The following is a 23,905-nucleotide window of genomic DNA, read 5'->3' as shown; positions in this document are numbered from 1 at the left end:
GTTGGTGTAATAAATAAAAATGGTAAAACTAAACATATAAATGCGCGAGAGGAGAATTGTTCGGAACTTTCGATTAATTCACAAACGCGTTGTTGGGACCGAGCACTGCTCGGCCCGACGTTACTCTATTCACACTTCCAACCAGACTACATTACTTCTTGATTTTTAAATACTAGCTTAACACTATCTAAAAAGTCTACACAAAATTTCTTAACTGGGAGGAGTATCACGGCGCTGAAAATGGAAAGAGAAAAAATGAGGATGAGTAGAAGTTATTGCGCTTGGCCTTCAGGCTTTCGCCTTGCTTGGGCAAGCGCAACTTGAATGGGTTATAATAAAAAACGACCGACTCTTGCAACTTGTGACGAAGCGTACACATGTTGATACAAGTGTGGTGTTCGGTTACAGCATGGGCAATGTTTCCGGGTCATAAAGCGGGTGACTCATACTTCATGACATGCAGATGGATATGAATTTGGGATGTTTGTCAACTGTATTCCACTGAGTGTGAAATGAGATACAACAAAAAATTGAATAGCGATAATAAGTTTTGAATGTGGGAGAGGAATAAGGGATTCACGCTACATTGGTATTATTCATTCCTCATTTACTTCTTATATTAGGCTTGTCCAAACCAAATTTCGGTGTCAAGATCAAATGAGGTTTCCTTAGACATTTCATCTTGCTCGAGAAAGTATTTTTGAAAAACTATGCATAGTATGCTTTTTGCAAAATATACACTATGGTTAATATGCATTTTATGCAACGTATGCATTAGCTCTTTAGGGGAGTTTAATTTATGCATTAAATTAATGATATTTAGCACGCGGGCTGTATGAACTATTTTGGGTAAGTTTTATTGCTATGAACATTGTACCAGTCGTGGATGAAATGGCAGATCAAATGGTCTGAACTTCAGAATGATTTGGAGGACCTAGAAATCTGATATTTTTATAAATTGAAACACAGTGTTGCACGTTGATTATTCGGTAGGCTGTTTAATAAGACAAAAATTTAGTAATACCCTGTTTTTGAAGTAGTTTTCCAGCATTCGGGAAATCTCTTTGTTTGGCATTTTCAACATTACACCAACGAATTGAACGAAATGGATTGAAACCAAATGACAACCTCGCTGTAGGGTATTAATTAGCTACACTGGTCTTGTAAAACTGATGTCAAATTCAATGTACATCCCTACCAAAATTTTACTTCATAGCATTAGTAACCTTGAGTATTTTCATGCTTAGCAACTGTGTGTGTGCATTCGCCATTTCTTTAATGGAAGTGGAGCGATTCGGAGGTAAACATTTTGTTTCTGTTGATTCATTGTACCTAAATATTTATTTTATTTTGTAGAAATACCACTATTCCACGTGTTGCGGTTGTTACAACGTAAGTCACATCAAGGAGAGCGGAGAGCGTACGACATGCATTATCGAGGAATGATGTTTCGATGTCTCGTCCGACTACGTAGGTGAATAAGTGGGTATATGAAAAGCGCTGATGGCCCAACTGCCGCTCAAAAAGAGCTTTCCCGCGAACGATCCCGCGCCCGCATCGCATCGCATTCACTATGTCCTCGGCCTTACTGTGTACACCTAGCTGGCTTTCTGTTAAAATTGTAAAAAAAACATACAAGTAATCTACAAAGAGCAGCTCGATGTAAATTTTCGTCTGCAGAAAATAAGGCTCTCATTGTTATCGAGTAATTTCTAGGGTATTTTTCGTTACGTGAAAGTTTTACCATCATTTGTCTTCCAGTTTATCCAATCAGCGGTGAAATTTTCTCATTTTTATTCCAAAAATATTGACGAAAATAAAATACTAATCAAGTCAGATAAGACGTACACTCCACCTAAAAAGAACAAACATTTTGTTTTGAAAACAATTTGGCTATCTACTCCTTCTTTTATTAACAGATGCCCACTAATTACGTTTGCAAGTGCAACCACATATCATGGACGAATCAGCAGTGCGGTTTTTGAAACGTAAACCGAATTTGTCATTCCAAATGCCGGAAGCTATCTTAGACATAAAAAATAGAGAAAAATTACAAACCCTTCTAGGTGATTTTAGTCTAGCCTTTTTGTACGACTATTTTTAAGGCAAATTCGAAGACCTCCAAAATTGATCGAGTATATGAACTAGAATTTTCGGTTAGTGTCCATCTTTCCCACCCTAGGTGTCCATCCTTCCTGACTCAATCTTATAGCGAATTCGTTTTTGTTCAGTTACAACCCCAGTGCCGCACTAACTGCTGTCAAAACGTTTTTTTTATTCACTCAGTTTCAACCTAGTGTCGCACTAGGTTCGCCCCGAAAGCTGTTAGTTTCGCACTGAGATGTTTCACGGGTTGGCACTCGAGTTCACCAATACAACTATACTGAACTGTCAAGTTCCGAGTATTGTTATGGAAAATTTAAAAATAAAGACTATGAAAATGGAAAACCTGCTGCTTTTGCTTTTGTATTATTGGAATCGTAATCTAATTCGGATTCTGATTTATATATCGTATATTCGCGTAGACGACATTAAGCTACGCGTGCTTTCATTGGGAGGCAAAAATAATGATGGATATTCAGGTGAAATAAACCTGCTTTGAAAATCAAAATTATGAATGAAAATTCACTTACGTTATCGAATATTTATTTTATGTGATGAAATAAGAGGTTTTCTCCAATATAGCAGAAACATATTGAACGAAAACTGTGTCTAATGATGATTGTATATTATAATAGTAATTATCTGTGGAACAAACAGGAAGTACATCGACCGATGGTTATCTATCTGGCTATTTGTTGATTTTGGATATGTTGGAAAAATTACACCGGTAAACTCTTGGATAATGATTTAGTGGCCCTGAAAAGGGCTGTTTTGTTTGGCTGCTGGGTATTGTTTGTTCGCTCCACCAGTGTTTACCAATTGATGATGATAGAAGGATGGTAAACAGTCGTTGGATGGTGCGTATCAGATAAAAGATGCCGAAGTGGAACGAGATATGATGAGAAACCACCCTCTGTGATCCTGGAGGAGATGCCTCCTGTGTTATGTATGGATGAAATAAAGAAAAAAAAATCACTCACCTTACTTGTAATACAATCCATCATGGAATGACTGAGTAATAAGCGCTTGAAATTGGACAATTTTCACGATTTGCTCGATTTTCGATTTTCAATTTGTCAATTTGTACAATTTGTTTCGGGAACATGTTGGTCCCGAAAGACGTAATCCTACGTCAAAAGAGACCTAGACTACCTTTTGGTGATATATGTATATATATATATAAATCTCGTGTCACGGTGTTTGTTACCGAACTCCTCCGAAACGGCTCGACCGATTTTGATGAAATTTTACTCAAAATACTTGGTAGGTATGAGAATAGGTTGTAAACTATATATGATACCGGTAGGATACCGATAACCATACATTTAATACCGAATAGGGTGGCTCTATGCAGAAAAAAAGATCTGGATTTTTTTTTTCAAGAATTTGACTTCATACCATACATATAACCTTAAATTTTGACCCCAATTCCCTATTTTTAATTGCGATTTTACTATTTTTGTGTCAAAAATATTCTAACAATTTAACCGTTGTTCGTTTTTTCAACAGAACGAATTCATTTAAGTTGTTCAATGACTGATGGCGTAACTCCCGCTTCATTGAACATCCATTTACAAATACACAAGTAACATCAATTCATCTAAAGCAGGGAGCATCTCCGACGAGCTGGAAGCTTTTTGAATGAGCACAATGAGTTATCGAAATTCTTCAAATCACATTTGCTCGGATTACAAAATGACAATCACGCTATTGCCATCAAACCTGATAAAACATCAGCTGGAAAGCACGTGTGTAGATCCAAAGCACAAGCGCTGCTGGAATTATGATAGCACGGTGACACGAGAAATTTAATGCGAAGAAAAAACAATAATCTGGAATTCATCGTTGACATACACCGTTCATACGACCCTCGCTATGTTCTTCTTCAATGGCACTAACGTTCCCAAGGTTTGCCTTCTCAACGTAGTACTACTTGCGTCATTTTTATTAGTAAATAGTAGAGATTTCTATGACGAACAATACGCCTTGAATGTATTCTGGAGTGGCAAGCTCAAGAATACGCGTGACTACAGGGCAAGTCAGAAGGGTTTTTTTAACGAAAAATCTCTTGCATAAACATTAGACCTAAGTGGTGCGGACTCAATCCACTTCATTTTCAAGCAAATTTATGGATTTTTTCAAGCGATTTCTTGCAATAAATCATCAGACCACCAGAGATGCCAGATTAACAGATATTTTAGTAAATTTACAGACATATCTGTAAAATACTTTTTATTTTTGTTGCAGACTTTTTGGATACAACAATATTTCACAGGTTTTTGAAAAATGAGAGGCTCTATTTATCACATCAAAGATATTTGACTAATCGTATTACATTTTTCCATAGTTTTAATACATAAAAAGTTTTTATATTTAATTTATATCAATACACATGACGTTAGACCTATTTTTTTGAGTAATTCATTAACACTTCGTCGTCCGGCGTAACCATAGTGATTACGTGCGCAAAATAGGTCGCATTGCAGTGATGTCGTGAGCATAGTATCGCTCAGTGGCCGACGACAGTACTTCTTCAGTAATCTTTTGCATTCTGTTGGTGTTTTGTTTGGTAACAATAAATTGTATACGTCAGCGTTTTTCATGATTTCATAAGTATTTTTGCCCTGGACTCATTGCAGACGAAACAGGCAATACGATTCTTCACGATGAATGAGAAATTGCATTAAATGTATCTATACTATACTTCAAAATTTCATGACAGTTAGGGGACCGAGTCGAGAACTATCGATGAGATTGGTAAAACTTAACAGATTGTAATTTCCCGAGAATATCAAGAACAGCCGACGACAAACCAAGTAAACCGAATTAGCGCTGCCGCCGCCAAGCGAATAATTTTTTGAGCAAACGACAATGAGTTGATTCTCAAAGCCTTAACCCTTTCGTTACGAGCGTCGTCTATAGACGACATCCGCGCGACGAGCTGTGTGTACGAGCGTCGTCTTTAGACGACATGAAATTCATACTGCTCTTCGATCACACCAGCGCGATGTGCATACTTTTCGGCGCAGTACTCCGTACAGGGGTAGCACTTCGGCGGAGCACACTGCCGTAATGAAAGGGTTAATTGAACATCTTTAAGTAATATTAAGATTGACTACATCCGAGCGAAAACGGACCACGTCCTTGAGCATCCCTTCAACCTCGCACTGTTAGCCTATATCTATCTATATATAGATAGATATAAATTTTTTTATAAAGATATAAAAAAATAATTTATTATAATAAATTATTTAATTTATTTATTATATATAATTTTTTAGGCAGACTTATCTCACTTCTTAACTAGGCGAACCTAGCCAGAATTTTCACCTGCCCCCGGGCTTCTGAATGCCAAAGGGGGACTAGGCTCTGCGGAATGCACGTATCTGCATGCTCGTGCTGTTTCAGTCCTGACCGAGAAATTGTCGGACAATCGCGCAGGTGCTAAGGATGACCGACTTTTGGATGCCGGCCAATTCCTTCTCCATGTTCAACACCTTTAGCGCTTCCAGAAGTGTCTTCGGGACAATTCCAGTTCCAGAGAGAACGACTGGAACAATTCTTGGGACCTCCCTTAGCCCCCACAGTTCCTTGAGCTCCACGGCCAATGGTCGGTACTTGCAGATTTTACGACCGTGGGTCTCCTCCAGATTCTGGTTCAGTGGAATAGCGACATCGATGATGGTGACTTTGCGGTCGCTCTTGTCGTAAACCATTATATCTGGGCGGTTGTGGTGGATCGAGAGGTCGGTCAGAACAGTGCGATCCCAGTACAGCTTGAAACGGTCATTTTCCAGGACAGGTGCAGGCAGGTACCGGTAGTTTGGTACGTTGTCTTCCAGTAGAGCACATTGGAGCGCCAGTTGTCGATGAACAATACGGGCCACGTTGTTGTGGCGCTCGGTGTAGGCTGCGTTGGCCAAAACGGGACAGCCTCCCATAATGTGCTCTATGTTTTCACCTGGTTGATGGCACATCCGGCAAATGTCATCAACGTCTTGATGCCAGACGTACCGCCTGCAGTTTCTCGTCGGCATTATCCTGTCCTGGATGGCTATCATGTCGGCTTCTACTACTGAAGAGAGTTCACCACGCGTTAGCCACAGATTAGATGCGGCCTTGTCGACGTGTGGCCGATCCAGTTGATGGGGGTGGGCACCATGCACTGCCTTCTGCTTCCAAGCTGCAATCTTCTCCTCCACTGTCTGCAGATTGCAGTTGAGTTGGTACTCCGCTTGCGCCAAGTGCAGAGCGCTGTATCCTCTGTCGGCGGCGCAGACAGCCCGGTATAGCGCGTTTTGGTTGGCGCGTTCTGCGAAGTACTCGCGCAGTTGTCGTACCTGGGCAACACACAGTGCAGATATGTCGACTATTCCAAGTCCCCCTTCTTTGCGTGGCAGTGAAACTCTCTCCAGTGCCGATTGAGGATGGTGCATTCCGGCCTCTTTAAATGCTTTCCTCATCCTCCTCTCAAGGTCCTCTAGGTCAGTTTTGCTCCATTTGACTACACCAAAACTGAAGGTCAGCAGGGGAACCGCGAATGTGTTGATCGCGCGTACCTTGTTCCCCGCGTTGAGGAAAGTCCTCAGGACACAGTTCACTCGACTCAAGAACTTGTCTCGCAGCTCCGTCTTGATGTCGGAGTGGCGAATCCCGGTGAGCTGTCGGAATCCAAGATATTTATAGGATTCGCCACGAACCATGTCTCTTATGAACTCGCCGTCATAGACCTCGTAACCTCCGGATTCGGTAAGCTGCCCTTTCAGCAGATGGACACAGCGGCACTTGTCGAGGCCGAACTCCATGCAGATGTCCCTGCTTATGTCTTCGACAACCCGGATAGCTACACCTAGACGCTGACGTGAATCAGCGTAGACCTTGAGATCGTCCATGTAAAAGGTATGGGTCACTTCTTCGTGGGCGCCGTCGCCATACCTTATTTTATAGCCATGACCGTTTCTATTGAGCGTCCTACTGAGGGGGTTCAGTGCCAGACAAAACCAAAGCGGGCTGAAAGAGTCGCCTTGGAATATCCCCCTCTTTATCTGCAGCGTTCTAGACTGCAACACATTTTCCCCATCACTGAGGTGCAGAGACGTACTCCACTGCCTCATCGCATGCTGCAGGAACCTAACGACGACGGGATCAATTATTTGATTTGATTTTTTATATATATAATTTTTTTTTTTTTTTTTTTATCTGTATTATAGTGACTTTCAACTCATTTGGCTGGTTCGTCACTTCTACTTCCAATTTTGAAAGAATGTCGGGAGTGAGAATTGAACTCGTGACCTTTAGCGTGAGAGGCATGGATGTTACCATTACGCCAGATCGCCTCCATCTATATAAATGAAAATGGAAGGCCAAATCTGTTCGTAAGCGGGCTTCGAAGAAGGGATGATCCGATTTTAGCCTTCTTTATTTTGTTGTATTCGTCTCTTCCCGTAGATCAATATAGTGGAGAGCAAAATCGGAAAGTTTCCGGAAAAATCAGAAGGAATGTCGGAAAATTCGGAAAAATGAATTCCCATATGACCGAAAATTACATCATGATAAGCGTTTTTAGTCGCCATGGACTAAAACAGGTGGTAGTCACTTGGTGCAAGGTCCGGACTATACGGCGGATGCAAAAGAACCTCCCATCCGAGCTCCCGGAGCTTCTGGCGCGTCACCAAAGAAGTGTGTGGCCTGGCGTTGTCCTGATGGAAGACAATGCGGCCTCTGTTTATCAAAGATGGCCTCTTCTTCATGAGTGCTACCTTCAAGCGGTCCAGTTGTTGGCAGTACAGGTCCGAATTGAGCGTTTGGCCATAGGGAAGCAGCTCATAATAGATTATTCCTTGACAATCCCACCAAACACACAGCAGAAACTTCCTGGCCGTTAATGAGGGCATGGCCACCGTCTGAGCCGCTTCAGCGAGCTCCGACCACGACCGTTTGCGCTTCACGTTGTCGTAAGTAATCCACTTTTCATCGCCAGTCACCATCCGCTTCAGAAACGGGTCCATTTTGTTGCGATTCAGCAGCGATTCACATGCGTCGATACGGTCAAATATGTTTTTTGCGTCAACGTGTGTGGCACCCATACATCGAGTTTCTTTGTGAATCCAAGCTTCTTCAAATGGTTAATAACGGTTTGATGACTTATCCCCAGCTCTTGGCCGATGCTACGGCTGCTACTTTGCCGGTCTTTCTCGGCTAATTCAGCGATTTTGTCGCAATTTTCGACGACAGGCCTTCCGGAGCGTGGCGCATCTTCGACGACCTCTACACCAGAACGAAAACTTTGAAACCATCGTTGTGCGGTGGAAATGGAAACTGTATCGGGTCCATAAACTGCACAAATTTTATTGGCAGCTTGAGATGCATTTTTGCCTTTGTCATAGTAGTACTATAAAATATGTCGGATTTTCTCTTTATTTCGCTCCATATTTGCGACACTATAACTCACGAACGACTTAACCAAACAAAACACTGTCAAGACTATATTATAGCGCGCAAAAATACCTTTCCAACAAGCTATAGTATGACTCGATACAATGAATACAACTAGAACTACGCGCTTACAACGACACCTCGCGGAAGTACCGCAGGACTTTTTTGACAGCCTAATATAAATGTACAAATGCCTAATATAATATGTACAAAAGACAATCTCACGAGCATCGCGATGTACAAAGTATCAATGAATCCGGAAAAATTAACGTTAAAAAAGATTTCTACAGATCCGCACACTTTTACAGACATTCCCACATTTTTAGCAGACTTTCACATATTTTTACAGACTTATTTTAAAAATCATCTGGGAACTCTTCGTTCCACTTTTCATCGAATGTTTTCAAACTGCAGGAGTAAACATTTACGTGACTGTGACTTCGTTTGTTTTTATTTCGTTCGGAGAAATATTAGATCAGGGAAAGTGGACATTAAAAATGCGTTGCTCACTGAAAGGCTGCCCGAATACGAGTGAAAATGTTCACGTTAGCTTTTATCGTATTCCTTCGGAAACGTATTTACAGACGCGCTGGGTCAATTTTTTCGGAGACGACAAACTAATTCCGAATAAGGATTCGCGTATCTGTGGAGTAAGTACGATGTTTGAATTATTGAAAACCAAAAGTGTAGCAAACCTTTCATACACATTTTTAGGATTATTTTTATAGCTTCTTAATGCAGTGGACTGTAAAAACTGCTACTTAATCCCGCTGCGCGATACCAAAGCAGCCTTTATGCGGATTGCCCAGCGTGAGAAACTAAATTCCCCTCGTGGGCGCGATGCAGACTGCCTTCATTGCAGTGATGCAGCGGGGATTTTCCATTCGCATGGAACTTCACATCACTGTGGCAGATTGAGGGACTCGTTTCATCGGAGACAAAACACAACACACGCTTAAACTATAACTATGTACATTGTATTTTACTTAATACTATAGAAATATACACGAAATTATACAGAGTTATAAATTGTAGAAGCACCTAAGTTTCTTCTTAAATTCTGCTTCGAATTTGCTGCTGTTGCGTACACTCTGCTGTCTTTAATCGAACTGGTGTGCTGTCCTTGTACAGCAAAAACTATCATCCAATCCGTTGGTGGAACATGTTCGATTCTTTTTGCAGGAGAGCTGTGGATTACACTTTAGGGTCTGGCGTCGAGGTATGTCATCGCATGCATCTGTTCTCTCTTCAGTGCGCTTGCGACTGTACAATTTTGATAGATATACATCGTTACATTTCAATCGGAAAAGAAACCTCGTGAGAAACCGTAATGCCTTCTCCACAATTAAGCCGGTAGTTGACCCAGAAGATTACGTCCATCATCAACATGAAGCGCAGATGGCTTCACCGTTATATTCATAACCAGTACGGATCATAATTACGCGGATTTCATTCGGCCAGCTTCACTAGCAAAACTGTATTCACCGACGTTAGAAAAAAAACGTCCTCAAAACATTTCATTTTTGCTATGTATGTACGTATCAAAATTCGCCAATGTCGAATTTCGCTCCCACATCAAAATCTTGGAGTGAACTAAGCGTTATTCGTAGTTTGTTGATATTCGTTCAGGTTCTGATACCTTGCAATATGAGATTCTCTTTCAGGATGCAATGGCCAATTAAACAATTGACGGAAAAATGAAGTTCGTTCATTTTATTTTTATTTAATTATTTTTGCCTTTGATAATAATACCTTTTTTATAGTGTTGATTATCATAAGAAAAATAACACTCCTGATCGTTGGATCTTTTTTGACAGCCGTTTTAATTCAGTCCGCACTACCTAGCATTAGACCAACGAGACCCCGTCACAGATACTTAATTCATTATGAACATCATTTCCCATTTTGATTTAATATTTATGAACATGCGACGAAACAAACAGAGGGCGCGCTCGAAGGATTTTTATGTTTATCATATGGTGATTTGACATGGTCAAGAAACGCCAATTCAAGATATCGTAAGCTGTGCCAACAATTTATGGTCGACATATACGCGAAGGTAGAGATTGAACGACTGCAATTCTTACTACAACAGCAACAAAAGCGGTGCGAGGAATAATACATTCACTTGCGAGACACTATCATGAGCAAAGCGCAATGCATTGTCATGACATTGCGCGTGTGTTCAAACACAAAATGAAGTTCGATCGTATTCGTCCCCACATATTGTTGGTTGTATTCTGTTGAATACAACTTATTTTGACCATTGTTTCGCGACAAGGCGAACGAACGTAAGAGTGTAAAAGTCGATTTCGATCGAATTGTAAAGTCCGTTCACTCATATGCATATATGAATATTGAGTTCTACAAATCGGTGAAGAGTAATAAAAACATCCATGAATAAAGAAAGCAATATGGCTTTGAAACACACTTAGATTACCGATGTGAATACTCCTCGATTGAATGACAACGATAAAATAACGCGATTCCAAACAGGCCGATTAATCAGCTCCATTGAAGTTAGCTGGCGTATCGCTGTTTTCCAATTCATGAACGAGACCAAGCTGTTATAAACTAAGCTATGTTGAAAATCACATGCACGTATTTTCTAACAAGGAGACAGCAATAAATATTGATTTTCTATATTTCATTTTTTCTACTTTACGACAAACTTATATTACTTTTTTCAGTTGACGTTTAACTTTTAAGAGATCAAACATGTCAGTAATACACCAAGAAACATCATATAACCTTTCGTTCAAATCATTTAATTCGTTTTTTTATCGGTCACATTCGATTTATTTTAAAGATCGTTAAAATATTCAAACACACTTACAATACATTAGTGTGTTTTATTCAACACCCAAAATATTCACTAGAAATAATTTATTTGGCAGAACAACGTTTTCCTGGTCAGCTAGTATTTATATATTTTTGTGAAATTCACGAAAAATATCAACTTTTACTTAAGCTGTCCGTCTCTATCACCCTTCCCCTAACACTGTCGTCATGTACACTGGAGGAAAACATTAGTTAATGCAGCTACCAAATCTTTAGTACAGGGTGGGCCATTTAAAGTGGAAGCATCTGGCAACCCCATAACTTTTGACAGAGATGTCAGATTAACAAATGTCATACCGCGTTGGAAGCGTCATTTCAGTACAATTTTAACCATGGAACAATACACACCTAAACAACGCGCTGAAATTGTTCAGCTGTACATTCAAAATAACTTCTCAATTGTGTTAACTAAACGTGCGTGGAAAAATAAAAATAAAGTTAAAACATCGCCTGGAGACAACACTATACGTCGATTATATGCCAAATATATATATCGTCTGGTAGTGTTGGTAATGCCAGTCATCTGTCCAGATAACGACCAAGACGTTTCGACGAGAATATTGATGCCGTTCGAGCCAGCGTTGCAGAGACTCCATCGACATCAGGTCGCCATCGTTTGCAAGAGTTAGGTATCGCTCGAACCACTCTCCGACGCATAATTCGTGTTGATTTGAAAATGTTTCCGTATAAAATTCAAATGGCTCAACAACTTAACCCATCTGACTTACCACGTCGACTTGATTTTGCGAAATGTTCCCCGGAAGATTAATATCGAAAAACGGCGATTATGACTGGCCACCGAGATCACCAGATTTGACGCCTCCTGACTTTTTTTATGGGGATATTTAAAATCCAAGGTATACACTGGTAAACCAAGGACCCTGGCTGCGCTGAAAGACAATATCCGACAAGAAATTGCTGCCATATCGGCCGAAACATTGGGCAAAGTGATGGAAAAATGCCGAAAAAGGGCACATTTTGCGGTCAAGGCCAGAGGCGGTCATTTACGAGATATCATAATTAAAAAGTAGTTAGAACAAATCTCCTTGGACCAAAATAAATGAATTTAAAAGAATTTTTTTTTTAAATTCCACTTCTTTACTTTGCTATTGCAAAAACAAATCCTTCCACTTTAAATGGCATTGGTAAAATGAAACATTGGTAAAATGTACGCATTTTTTGTACATATTACCAAAACTTTGTAAAACGGATGTCTTATGCAATACACATCCCTACTAAAGATTCGTACATTTTACTTCATAGCATGTGTAACCTTGATTGTTTTCATTTCTAGGAACTGTAATGTGCGTACTTCGCAGTCGTCGTTCCTCTTGAGGAAACAAAGCTATTCGGAGGTATGTTTTTTTTTTGTTTTTGACGTAGAACTACGTCTTTCATGAAGGGTGCCAAATCAGAAAACAGGTCACGTTTTTATGAAATAGAGTTAACGTTAATAACTATTTTTGCCGTGAACTGATTTTGGCGTTTTACATACTAAACGAATCGGAAAATCCCTAAGATTTGTTTAATATGCTATACATTAGAATCCCTTGGTATGTAAATGGTTAAAATTCATGAAAACTTTAAGCGTTTCCATTTTCCCATACATTTGTTCTGTCCATTTGTGTGCTTTCCCGAACAGAGATATCAATAGCGAGCAACTTATCGACGACCAACGGAGGGGAAATCGTAGGATTTAAAGTCTCCGTGAACAAAGGAAAAGAAGAAGAATGAAGGGGAATACTTGCCTAGAGTATAAACAGTGGATCTCGCTGAGGCAAACTTTTATTACTCCGTCTGCCACTCGTGTGAGCCAGACGTGTTTAAACTTGTTCGATTTTCAATCGCGTTTCGTTTTATAAGTTGTGCAAATTGCACTGTGTTTTTCCCCCGCGATTTCGGTTCCGTCTCATATTTCTCCGGCGCTAGGCCACCTACTTAAGGTGGCTAGCATCAAAACTGAGTTGAAGAGGCTAGCAGTAAAGCCACCATCAGTGACAACTGTTGCGATGACTCGTAACAAAAAGGCGAATGTATCTGCTGCAGACCGGCATGAAGAGACTAGTGCATCAAAACAACGGGCCAGCGGCTCAAAAAGACCGCGAAGTGATGATGCCGATTCACAGGATCCCAATTCTAGACTACTAGCGAGTAACCATTTTGCTGAACTGTCGGTTCCAATTGCCAGCGAGTCGTCGATACCGAGAAAAGTGAAAGTTCCACCGCTCTTTACTACCACGAAGGAAATTGCAACGCTCCGGAACGAGCTTGCTGAAAAGCAAATTCATCCATTATTCAAACTGTGCAGTATAGGCACGAAAATCATTCTTCGATACAACAGGCAAAATATCTTCAAACTAAAAAGTATGAATATTTCACCTATGATGCTCCAGGGAACAAGCCACTGAAGGTGGTAATTCGTGGCCTTCCGGAATGTTCTTCAGAGGAAATCATAAGCGATCTGAAAAAAGTTAAGCTCAATCCGTTAAAAGTTTTTCCCATGAAACGTGCTGAAGGCAAAAATTATAGAGATTTGCTCTACTTGGCACACTTAGAGAAAGGTTCTATTAACATGACTGATCTCCGAAAAATTAAATCGCTTTTCAACGTTATTGTTGATTGGGAGCATTACCGTCCGAAGAAACGCGATGTGACACAATGTGAAAATTGTTTATCCTTCGGCCATGGCTCTAGAACTGTCACATGAAATCACGTTGTGGAAAATGTGCTGGTTCTCACGAAACATCAAAATGTGATCGGATGGAAGCAAATGCTGAACCAAAATGCGCTAATTGTGGTGCCGTACATGAAGGAAACAACCGTGCCTGCCCCAAGAGAGAAGAATTCATCAATATTCGCAAACAAGCGTCCACAAAAAACCATCACAGGCGTGCGAGACGACAGCCTCCCTCGATGACAATCGAGAAATATCCTCCTCTCCGACACAATGTACCAAATCTGATGCCACTCCCTCTGAAACATGGACAGGATATTCCTCAACGATCCACATCCGTTCAATCACGACTCGCAGCTGCTGTCCAGCCAGTGCAGTTAAATTCCTAATCAGAATTCGAATTCTTTCCTACTCATTACTCCAGTTGAAAAGGCTAATGCCATAGGTCAGCACTTCGTGAACTCTCACAATCTTGGTCGCACCATGATCAGTCCACACGAGCCTGTAGTAGTAGAGGACATAGCTAGGATTGCAGAACAACCAATAGTTTTATCAGAGGATTCAAGAATATCAGCTGATGAGGTGATAGCGGCCATAAAATCCACCAAAAACATGAAGGCTGCTGGAATCGATGGAGTGGTCAATCTGGAGTTGAAAAACTTGAGTGTTGACTTCTTTAATCACCTGACAGCAGTCTTCAATAAGTGCTTGGAGCTTGGCTACTTCCCTTCTCAATGGAAGTCAGCTAAAGTTATTCCAATTCTCAAGCATGGCAAAGATCCCACCAATGCCAAAAGCTATCGCCCAATCAGTCTGTTATCCTCCATCTCGAAAATATTCGAAAAGATGATTGTCAGTCGTTTACTGGAGTTCTCAAACCAAAATGATGTCATCCTTCAGGAACAATTTGGATTCAGAAAAGGTCACTCATCTGTACATCAGCTTGCACGGGTAACTAACATCATTAGGCGGAACAAGAGCATTTCAAAAACATCCGCGATGGCATTGTTGGACGTCGAGAAGGCGTTCGACAATGTCTGGCATGATGGCCTTGTGTCCAAGCTTCATAGATACAACTTTCCGATCTTCCTTGTGAAGATCGTCAGTAGCTATTTAGCGGACAGATCTTTCAGGGTATTTCTGGGAACTTCTTATTCTGATACGTTCAGAGTAGATGCGGGGGTTCCTCAGGGTAGCGTTCTAGGACCTATCCTGTTTAACATCTTCACATCAGATGTTCCTCCCCTTCCAGGTGGTGGTATTCTGTCTTTATTCGCCGATGACACTGCCATCATCTATAAGGGTCGAGTGATCCGTGCTCTAACGAGAAGACTGCAGGAGGTCCTCGATGTTTTGTCCGTCTATTTCAGTAGCTGGAAAATTTGTATCAATGCGGCTAAGACACAGGCCATTCTGTTCCCACACTCTAGATCACATAAGCTTGTTCCGCCTAATGATGTGTATGTCAGCCTCAATAACACTCTCATTGAATGGTCGAGGGAAGTGGTTTACCTGGGTCTCACAATCGATGCCAATTTACTATTCCGTCCCCATGTGGACAAAATAATTAATAAATGTAATATCCTCAAGAAAGTTTTATATCCACTGATCAATAGGAGATCGTCATTGTCCATCAAAAACAAGCTTGCTATACACAAGCAAATAATACTTCCGTTGATAGAATACGCTTTGCCGGTTTGGGAGTCATGCGCAAAAATACATCATACTAAATTGCAAATTGTCCAGAATAAACTACTTAGGATGGTACTTGATAGTCCTCCAAGAACTAGAAACACTGAGATCCATCGTCTGGCTGGTCTTCAAATGTTGGTTGAGAGAAAAATAATAATTCTGGCTAGGTTCAGAGAATCTTGCCAAAGATCTGATCATCGCATCATCAATGATCTGGCAATTTAGTTCAGTATAGTTTAGTTTAAGTTAGGATTAGTTAGGTAGGATATCAAATTTTCTTTTCATTAAATTAGCTCTATATCTCCTATTGAGAAGAGATGTATACATGGTTAGAATACCTTCCAAATGAAAAATCTATGTTGGTCATAGGAAAATAATTTATATATTAAAGCTGACGGGCCCTTCAGGCTTAACACTTAAACTGTAAATAATATGTAACCATAAACCAGTGTAAATAAAACATCATTTTTACTACTACTAGGCAAACTTTCATTCGGCATCGAACTGTTGAACAATCCAGTTCACTTTGCTTTCGCTGCGCTTCGATCTAAGATTGGACCCCACCAGTGGTAATCCAACTTGGATATCGTCGTTTGCATTTTCTGTTCGTTATTCGTATCGTGTGTTTTTCTTCCCGCGTCATAAATTGGACGCTTCGCGTAGTGTGTGATGAGCCAGAAGAAGAGGAAGGCAGGCTCGAGCTCTGCAAAAAACGAACGCATTGCCAGCGGCAATGAAATTTCGAGACAAGCGTCATCTAATGATGCACGCGATGTTGGTGCAGTGAAAAGCGCTCGCTCTGAACCGAGCCTTCGCGAGTGTGACACCGCATCGATCAACAGCGAATCAGGCGATTTCGGCGAGTCGGTCGAAAATGTAAACGCCGTTACCCAGGCATCAAGGGGTGAAGGCGGTCGCTCTCGACAAACTCATCAGCGAATTCGCATCGATGGCTGTTACAGCAGAGTACAAACTGTGTTGCATGATTCAGCCTTTTTCCAAGCAGTTAACATTGTTTATTTTCCGTCATCATAAGGGCTTATTTGGTGCCTTTGAGAATGCATCAATGCATTAAACTGACATTATGGCGAAGCAGGCGTTACGGTTGTGCTTCAAAAAAATATTTGGGGAATACCGAGCAGGTTGAATGTCTTACTGGAATGTTATATGTTATTTAGTTTCGCGTGCCAGTCACAAAACTGTCTTCAACTAGGATTGCATTTGCGCTAATATTGATCATAATGGAGCATTGCTACTGTTTTCGATGTTGTTGATATTAACAAAAAGAGTTTATTTCGCTTGTTTAATCACCGAGAAAGTAAATGTCGTTCTGGAATTTTGTATGTCATTAAGTTTCGCTTGCCAGTAGCAAAAATTCCTCCACTAAGGGTGACAGCTGCGCTTCTTTCGAGCATGAGAAAGTAATGGAACTTTTTTTTGAGGCCAGTAGTATTAACACATGCGTTTCTTTTGAGAATAGCGCAAAATAATGAGAAGTGTTTATATTCCTAGTAGTTTCAAGTCATCAATGTATGGCTCTGTATACATGTTATGGTCAACGCTTGTTTGGCGCTTGGTTTACGCTTAGTTTGTACGAACGATGCCTAGAGATGCGATTCCTTTGAGGCAATACTAAATAACATGTAGCATGATATTTGATACTTGCAAGTGTTATCATTGTTGTTGTTTCCATGCGGTGCCAAAGATGTATTGATGTAGTTATGAGATGTGGAATAATGGTGCTGGTGTATATGTACATGTATATAATCGACTGTAGCCGAGTCTATGTCAATGGCGAAAAAGGCTACCGGAATAGCGATCGAGGTAAATTTTCAATGCATTGACATGAAATAAATTGCGACATACGATCAGCTAGTGTATTGTTTTGCGAGGGCAAGAATGAATTATCAATCAATTATCGTCAACTGATTCTACAATGAAAGAAACATTTCAGAGATTATTTTACTAAGCAGTTGTTTCGAAAATTTCACAGCATTATAGAATAATATCCGAAGGTATAAACAAGCGACTTATATAAAATAACAGCGTAGTTCTACGTCAACAATGCGGTCGTATCTTGGACACAACCTCCTATAACTTTTATTAGATTCAAATATATGTAACTTTTGTTTCTCTTCGGCGAAAACAAACTCTCGACCACTAAGATATCGAGAACTTGTTTTCGCTGCGGGAAAACAAAAGTTCAATTCGTTGTATTGAAATCTTAATAGACCGAATCTTATAAAAATAAACTTCAACACAATCCTTTCTCTTTTATTTTTCAGCTTCTAACTTTGGATTAAAATTGTACAGTTGACTGGTGGAATATTCAATGTATATTAGACTGAGCATGTGCAACACAAAGAAATCTCAGGTAATCACAAATGTTTCATCACAAACCCATATTTATAACTAACCATGATCATACATCAGGAAACGGGAGAGCAAATAATGCGGATGAAATGTACTGCGATCTGGTCCCATCAACTGCCAACTAATCAGTTGTTCCAGTCCTAAAAGATGAAAATGTGCAACAGGAAAAGGAGCAAAACCTTGATGAGTGAGGATTTGAAAAAACATATGAGATTGATTCGGTCGAGGCTACGATTAAATCTGTCTATTTGTACAAGCAATGTTTAGATGTAGAATGTAGGATGTAGGAAATTACTGTGTAAAAGATAATGTATGATTGAAAACAGCTTTATAAATAAGAATTAATTATCAACAACATAATGTTATTATCCCTTATCACTATCTCTTACAAATAAAAAACAACGTTTTCACTGATGTTGTTCCAATGGTGGGCCAACATGCCCACCATCCTACAAAAATAATGCCTACAAATTTCCTTTTGTAAGATGTACCAATGATTAGTAGGGTAGAAAATGACTAACGAATTGGTAACATTTACGAAAAAAATCGTCATATATACTAAATTTTCCTCTCAGTGTAACTTCTATATTTTGACGTAGAACAACGTCTTTCATTAAGGGTGTCAAATCAGGAAACAGGTCACGTTTTTATGAAATGAAGTTAACGTTAATAACTATTTTTGCCGCGAACGGATTTTGGTGATTTACATAGTAAATGAATCGGAAATTCCCTAAGATTTGTTTAATATGCTATACATTAGAATCTCCTGGTTTGTTAATGGTTAAAATACATGAAAACTTTAAGCGTTTCCATTTTCCCATATATTTGTTCTGACCATTTGTGTGCTTTCCCGAACAGAGCTGTTATTAACGAGCAACTTATCGACGAGCAGCGAAGGGAAAATCGTAGGATTTAAAGTCTCTGTGAACGAAGGAAAAGAAAAACGATGGAAAAAACGAATTCAGTCTTTTTCCATGCAGTTAACATTATTTGTTTTGTTTTGTTTTGTTGGTGCCTTTGACATTGCATGAATGCATTAAACTGACGTTATGGCAAAGCAGGCATTAAGGTTGTGTGCCAAAAAATCATTTGGGGAATACCAAGCATCTTGAATGTCTTACTGGAATGTTATAAGTTATTTGGGTTCGCGTGCCAGTCGCAAAACTGCCATTAACTAGGATTGCGCTGATTAACAAAAAGAGTTTATTTCGCTTGTTTAGATACCAAGAAAGTAAATTTCGTTCTGGAATGTTGTATGTGATTAGGTTTCGCTTACCAGTAGAAAAAATTCCTCCACTAAGGGTGGCAGCTGCGCTTATCTCGAGCATGAGAAAGTAATGCAACTTTTTTTCGAGGCCAGTGATATAAACAGAATCATTTCTTTTGAGAATAACGTAAAATGATGAGAAGTGTTTATATTCCTAGTAGTTAAATATATTGATGTAGTTATGAGATGTGGAATAATGGTGCTGGTGCAACATGTACATAATCGACTGTAGCCGAGTTTATGTCAATTGCGAAAAAGGCTACCGGAATAGCGTTCAACGTAAATTTTCAATACATTGATATGAAATTAATTGCGACATATGATCAGCTAGTGTATTGTTCTGCGAGGGCAAGAATGAATCATCAATCAATTATCGTAAACTAATTTTACAATGAAAAAACATTTCAGAGATTATTCTACTAAGCAGTTGATTCTAAAATTTCACAGCACTATAGAATAATATCCGAAGGTATAAACAAGCGACTTATAAAAAATAACAGCTTAGTTCTACGTCAACAATGCGGTCGTATCTTGAACACAACCTCCTATATTTTTTTTCCACGGGGGTATACATTGAGCAAATCTTTCCCGTATGCATGGCAACACTTGCCTTTGCAAAAATGCATTCGCCAAATTGTCATCATATCGGTTTGTTTTTGTTTCGAACACATTGCGGGTAGAGTTTGCGAATCGTTCATTGGCTTGGAAAATAATTATTGTACAATGTCCCACAATCACTCCCACGGCCATGGCTGCGCCCACGAAGCACTTGGAATTGAGGATGAGCTCGAGATGGGAATCCAGTATAGTTTGTATGCGAAAATCGACATGATGAACGTTGAATGCTTGAATGAGGAAACGGAAGGATCGGGAAAGACCGTATTCAAACCGTACGACCAAAGAATGGATTTCAGCAAATTCGTTACAAGCGATGCAGACGAGGAGCTGCTGTTCAACATTCCCTTCACAGGGAATGTTAAGCTGAAGGGCATTATCGTAATGGGGGCTAACGATGATAGCCACCCGAAAAAGATGAGATTGTACGTTTGTATAATGCATATATTTCAGCGAAATTACATCAGTATTTTACATTCCCAGATTCAAAAATCGTCCCAAAATGACTTTCGATGACACAGCTGTACAGCCAGAACAGGAGTTTGAGCTGGAGAGAGATTCTAACGGTGTCATCGAATATTCAACCAAGTTTGTTTTTATCACACTTTTTCTCCGACTCCGTCTCATACGTTCACTTTTTCTAACAATTCACAGAGTCGTAACGTTTTCTTCTGTTCACCATTTGTCGATTCATTTCCCAACGAATTATGGAGATTCGAACACAACCGTATATTACATTGGACTGAAAGGCGAATTTAGTGAAGCCCACCATCATGGTGTCACGATTTGCACCTACGAATCGATGCCAAGCGTTTCAGACCACAAAAATGGCCTGCTAGATAAGGTCAATCATCGTGTACAGTGATAGCGTGATTCGGATTGGAGTGCATGTTACGAGGATGAAATTTTTGATTTACCTATTGCGAATAAACTATTTATTTAAGTCGGATTCAAACCTACAAGAACGCCGCAGCGTTTTCTCTTTTTTTTTAAAGGCAAATGCTGTTTTGCTACCAAATATTACACCAATGATCACCACTTTTGATTTCCTAATGACCTGATTGTGTCGCATGGCTTTGTTAAGATACTTATGAAAAACTGTGTATACTTGTATCGCCTCTCGTCAACTACTCATATTACTCTTTTTTTTTTTAAAATGCATGAACAATTCAAACTAAATTTGCAGATTAAAATCGACTCTTTCATAAGGTTTAAAAACTATTTTGACTATATTTTTTTAATAAGTGATGCACTAAGAGTTTATTACAGCTCAATGTTAGGAAATGCACTTTGATGACTTTTACAAGACGAAGAACACACTTGAACAATGTTGTTAAGCTGGGAAATCAACCCATCAATAGATGTCAACGAGTAAGAGACTTAGGCGTGGTCTTAGATTCGAAACTAACCTTCGTTGACCATTATTATTCAATAATCCATAGAGATAATAATGTGTTGAGCTTCATTAAAAGCTTTAGTTACCATTTCCACGATCCGTACACAATAAAAACATTGTATATTACATACGTCAGGTGGGTTTAGACTAGTGATATATTCATGTGAAGAAATATGATGAGATTAATAGAAATCGCATCAACCGTTTACACTAGCGTGAACTTCTATAATGAATATATTCATATTTTCGGTGAATTTATTCACCTAAAGTAGAACTGCATCCAACTTTAGTGATTTCTCACCAGTGAGAAATTCACAAGCGTTTACATATGCTAAATTTATTCAAGTTATATAAAAAACGACCGGGACTTTCTTTTTAGAGTTTTTAAAAATGCGTCGATTCGATTCGGTCGTCTGATTGAAACTGATTTCTTTATTCAATTAAAAATGGAATGGTGCTCCTGATGTTCTGCTGCTTCCGCAAATTTGTTTGTTGTTGACCGGATGTGTTCTGCTTACTTCGGCGGTTGTGTGCACGCGTGGCTGAGTTGTTGACGCCGCGATAATATCCAGGTCGCCGCTGGAATTTGATGGTGCGTCGGACTGCGATGTTTCGCGGGCGATTTTGCTGACGGTGTTTATCGATTGGGTTGTCTCGATTTGTGTAGGGCCAGAATGGGCCGTAACTGCTCCCCCTTTAAGATCGAGCCGTCCCGGTTCGATGGATCTGGTTGAAGTGTTTGGTTTTGGTTTGCATGATGTGTAACGGGTTTTCATAAGTCCAACTGCTATTGCTAGGAATACTACGAAAGTCCATGTTCCAAAAGTGAGATGCAATTGTTGTTTATGCAAGACTTCGAGCTTCTTTCTTGTTAAAAAATGTGCTTCCTCCAGTTTTTCGAGGGTAATGGTTTCATTGGTTTCTAAATGGGATTCGACAATGTCTAATCCGTTTAGTGGAATCATTAGAAGTGGTTCCTTGCCGGATAATTCAATGTTATTGTATCTTGTGTTGTTGATAGTAATAGTACAGTTCTGGAAGAATATTAACGCAGTTCCAGTAATGTTCCTGCTTGTCATTCCACAATTTGTGCTCAATGGAATATTGATAGCTCTTTTGACGATGATATGATTATCATCAATTCTTTCGACTTGTGGTTCGTTAAGGGACTCGACGAAACTACATTGTCCTGAGAACCCTTTCAGTAGCTTTGAGAAGCAGTTGTCTGCAGAGACGTTTATCAGCTCGTTTGATCTGCAGATGGTTTCTTCTTCGACTTCGTAGCAATTTCCAGTTATGAAATAGGTATCTTGATCGGAGATGATGGCTCTCTTTGACGGCAGTTTCAGCATTTTACCATTCTTCGCAACAGGTTCCAGAAGCAGGCGGGTGTAACTTGAACTTTTAAAACTAGGAATCATAACAATGAATATAATTTTTGTATTTTGAATTATAGCTGCTAATTCCAAATATTCGTATGTTTTTTCAAAATTGTTGATTGTAATGTTATCTTTTCTCAAGATATGTGTTGCTTCCACAATTTCTTCTGTCGTCAGAATGTTTCTTGGTATAATTTTAATTCTAGCTAATTGAATGGCTTCCGCAATGTTCTCTATTTGGTCTTTGAGTAAGTCTAAACTGAGATTTAGGTTGAAAATTTCCTTCAGTACATTGATTTGGTATGTGTTATTTTTTGTGTTAATTATTTCTTCTCTAGGCTTAATCAGGTTTTTTACAATTGCTTTATGCTGCTCATTTATTTGCTTAATTATAACATTTATTCGTTCTTGCACTTGTTTGTTAATGCGGACTTGTTCGTTATTCTCTGTTATGAGCTTATTACTTCCTTTGTATAGTGCATCAAGTTGTTCATTTATTTTAATTAAATCGTTGTTGTCCAAATTACCTGTAACTATTTTAATAGTGCTTCCTAACGCATCGAATAGTCCTCTTTTTTGTCTAGCTTTTGGTAATAAATTATCGTATGTTATTTGTATTCTAGAAAATTTCTGATTAAGCAATTCTGATAGATCTTTGTATTTGAAAATTTGTAAATCCTGAATTATTTTATTAACTTTTGAAAATGTTGGTTCGAATTCAAGCAGCTCTATTGAATGGAAGATTCTATGCGATCCGGTTCTAATTCGGGCTATACCTGATTGGATGGGGATGAGTCCTGGGTTATTTGTGAGGTCTTGAATTTGGAGAGATGAGCTATGGATGGATGGGGTACTATAAAGGAGGGTTACCAGCACTATCAGTTGAGTCCTCATTCTGTGAAAAGAGAAATTGGAGAGATTATTTTCTTTTCCTTTTTAGTTTGTTTTTGTGCAGTTTTCGTCCTTTGTGATCTATTATGGTTTTGATTCTGTTTTGTCGCACTACTGTTTTCTGAAATTTCGGTCTTGTCTTTGATTTAATACCTTGAGTAGTTTTGAAGATAGGTTCGTCTTCCTCGAAATGGGGTTCGTCTTCCTTATTTTTATTATTTGATTCCAAATTTTTCTTT

General features: G+C 39.4%; 1 protein-coding gene across 1 annotated transcript; it reads left to right on the top strand.

Moving 5' to 3' along the window:
* Positions 1–20,006: 20,006 nt before the first annotated feature.
* On the top strand, positions 20,007–20,965 carry LOC129778031 (PITH domain-containing protein GA19395). Its single transcript, XM_055784667.1, has 3 exons — positions 20,007–20,425; positions 20,484–20,588; positions 20,655–20,965. Exons 1-3 carry the CDS (start codon positions 20,109–20,111, stop codon positions 20,863–20,865), a joined length of 633 nt encoding a protein of 210 aa, XP_055640642.1. The 5' UTR covers positions 20,007–20,108; the 3' UTR covers positions 20,866–20,965.
* Positions 20,966–23,905: the final 2,940 nt, after the last annotated feature.

Source organism: Toxorhynchites rutilus, chromosome 3 (assembly GCF_029784135.1).
Source record: "Toxorhynchites rutilus septentrionalis strain SRP chromosome 3, ASM2978413v1, whole genome shotgun sequence".
NCBI lineage: Eukaryota > Metazoa > Arthropoda > Insecta > Diptera > Culicidae > Toxorhynchites > Toxorhynchites rutilus.
This window is presented reverse-complemented; position numbering and strand designations above follow the sequence as displayed.

Coding starts and splice junctions, on each gene's coding strand:
- LOC129778031 (XM_055784667.1), top strand. CDS start 20,109: ATGTCCCACAATCACTCCCACGGCCATGGCTGCGCCCACGAAGCACTT. Junction 20,426..20,483: donor CACCCGAAAAAGATGAGATT/GTACGTTTGTAT, acceptor TTACATTCCCAG/ATTCAAAAATCGTCCCAAAA. Junction 20,589..20,654: donor GTCATCGAATATTCAACCAA/GTTTGTTTTTAT, acceptor AACAATTCACAG/AGTCGTAACGTTTTCTTCTG.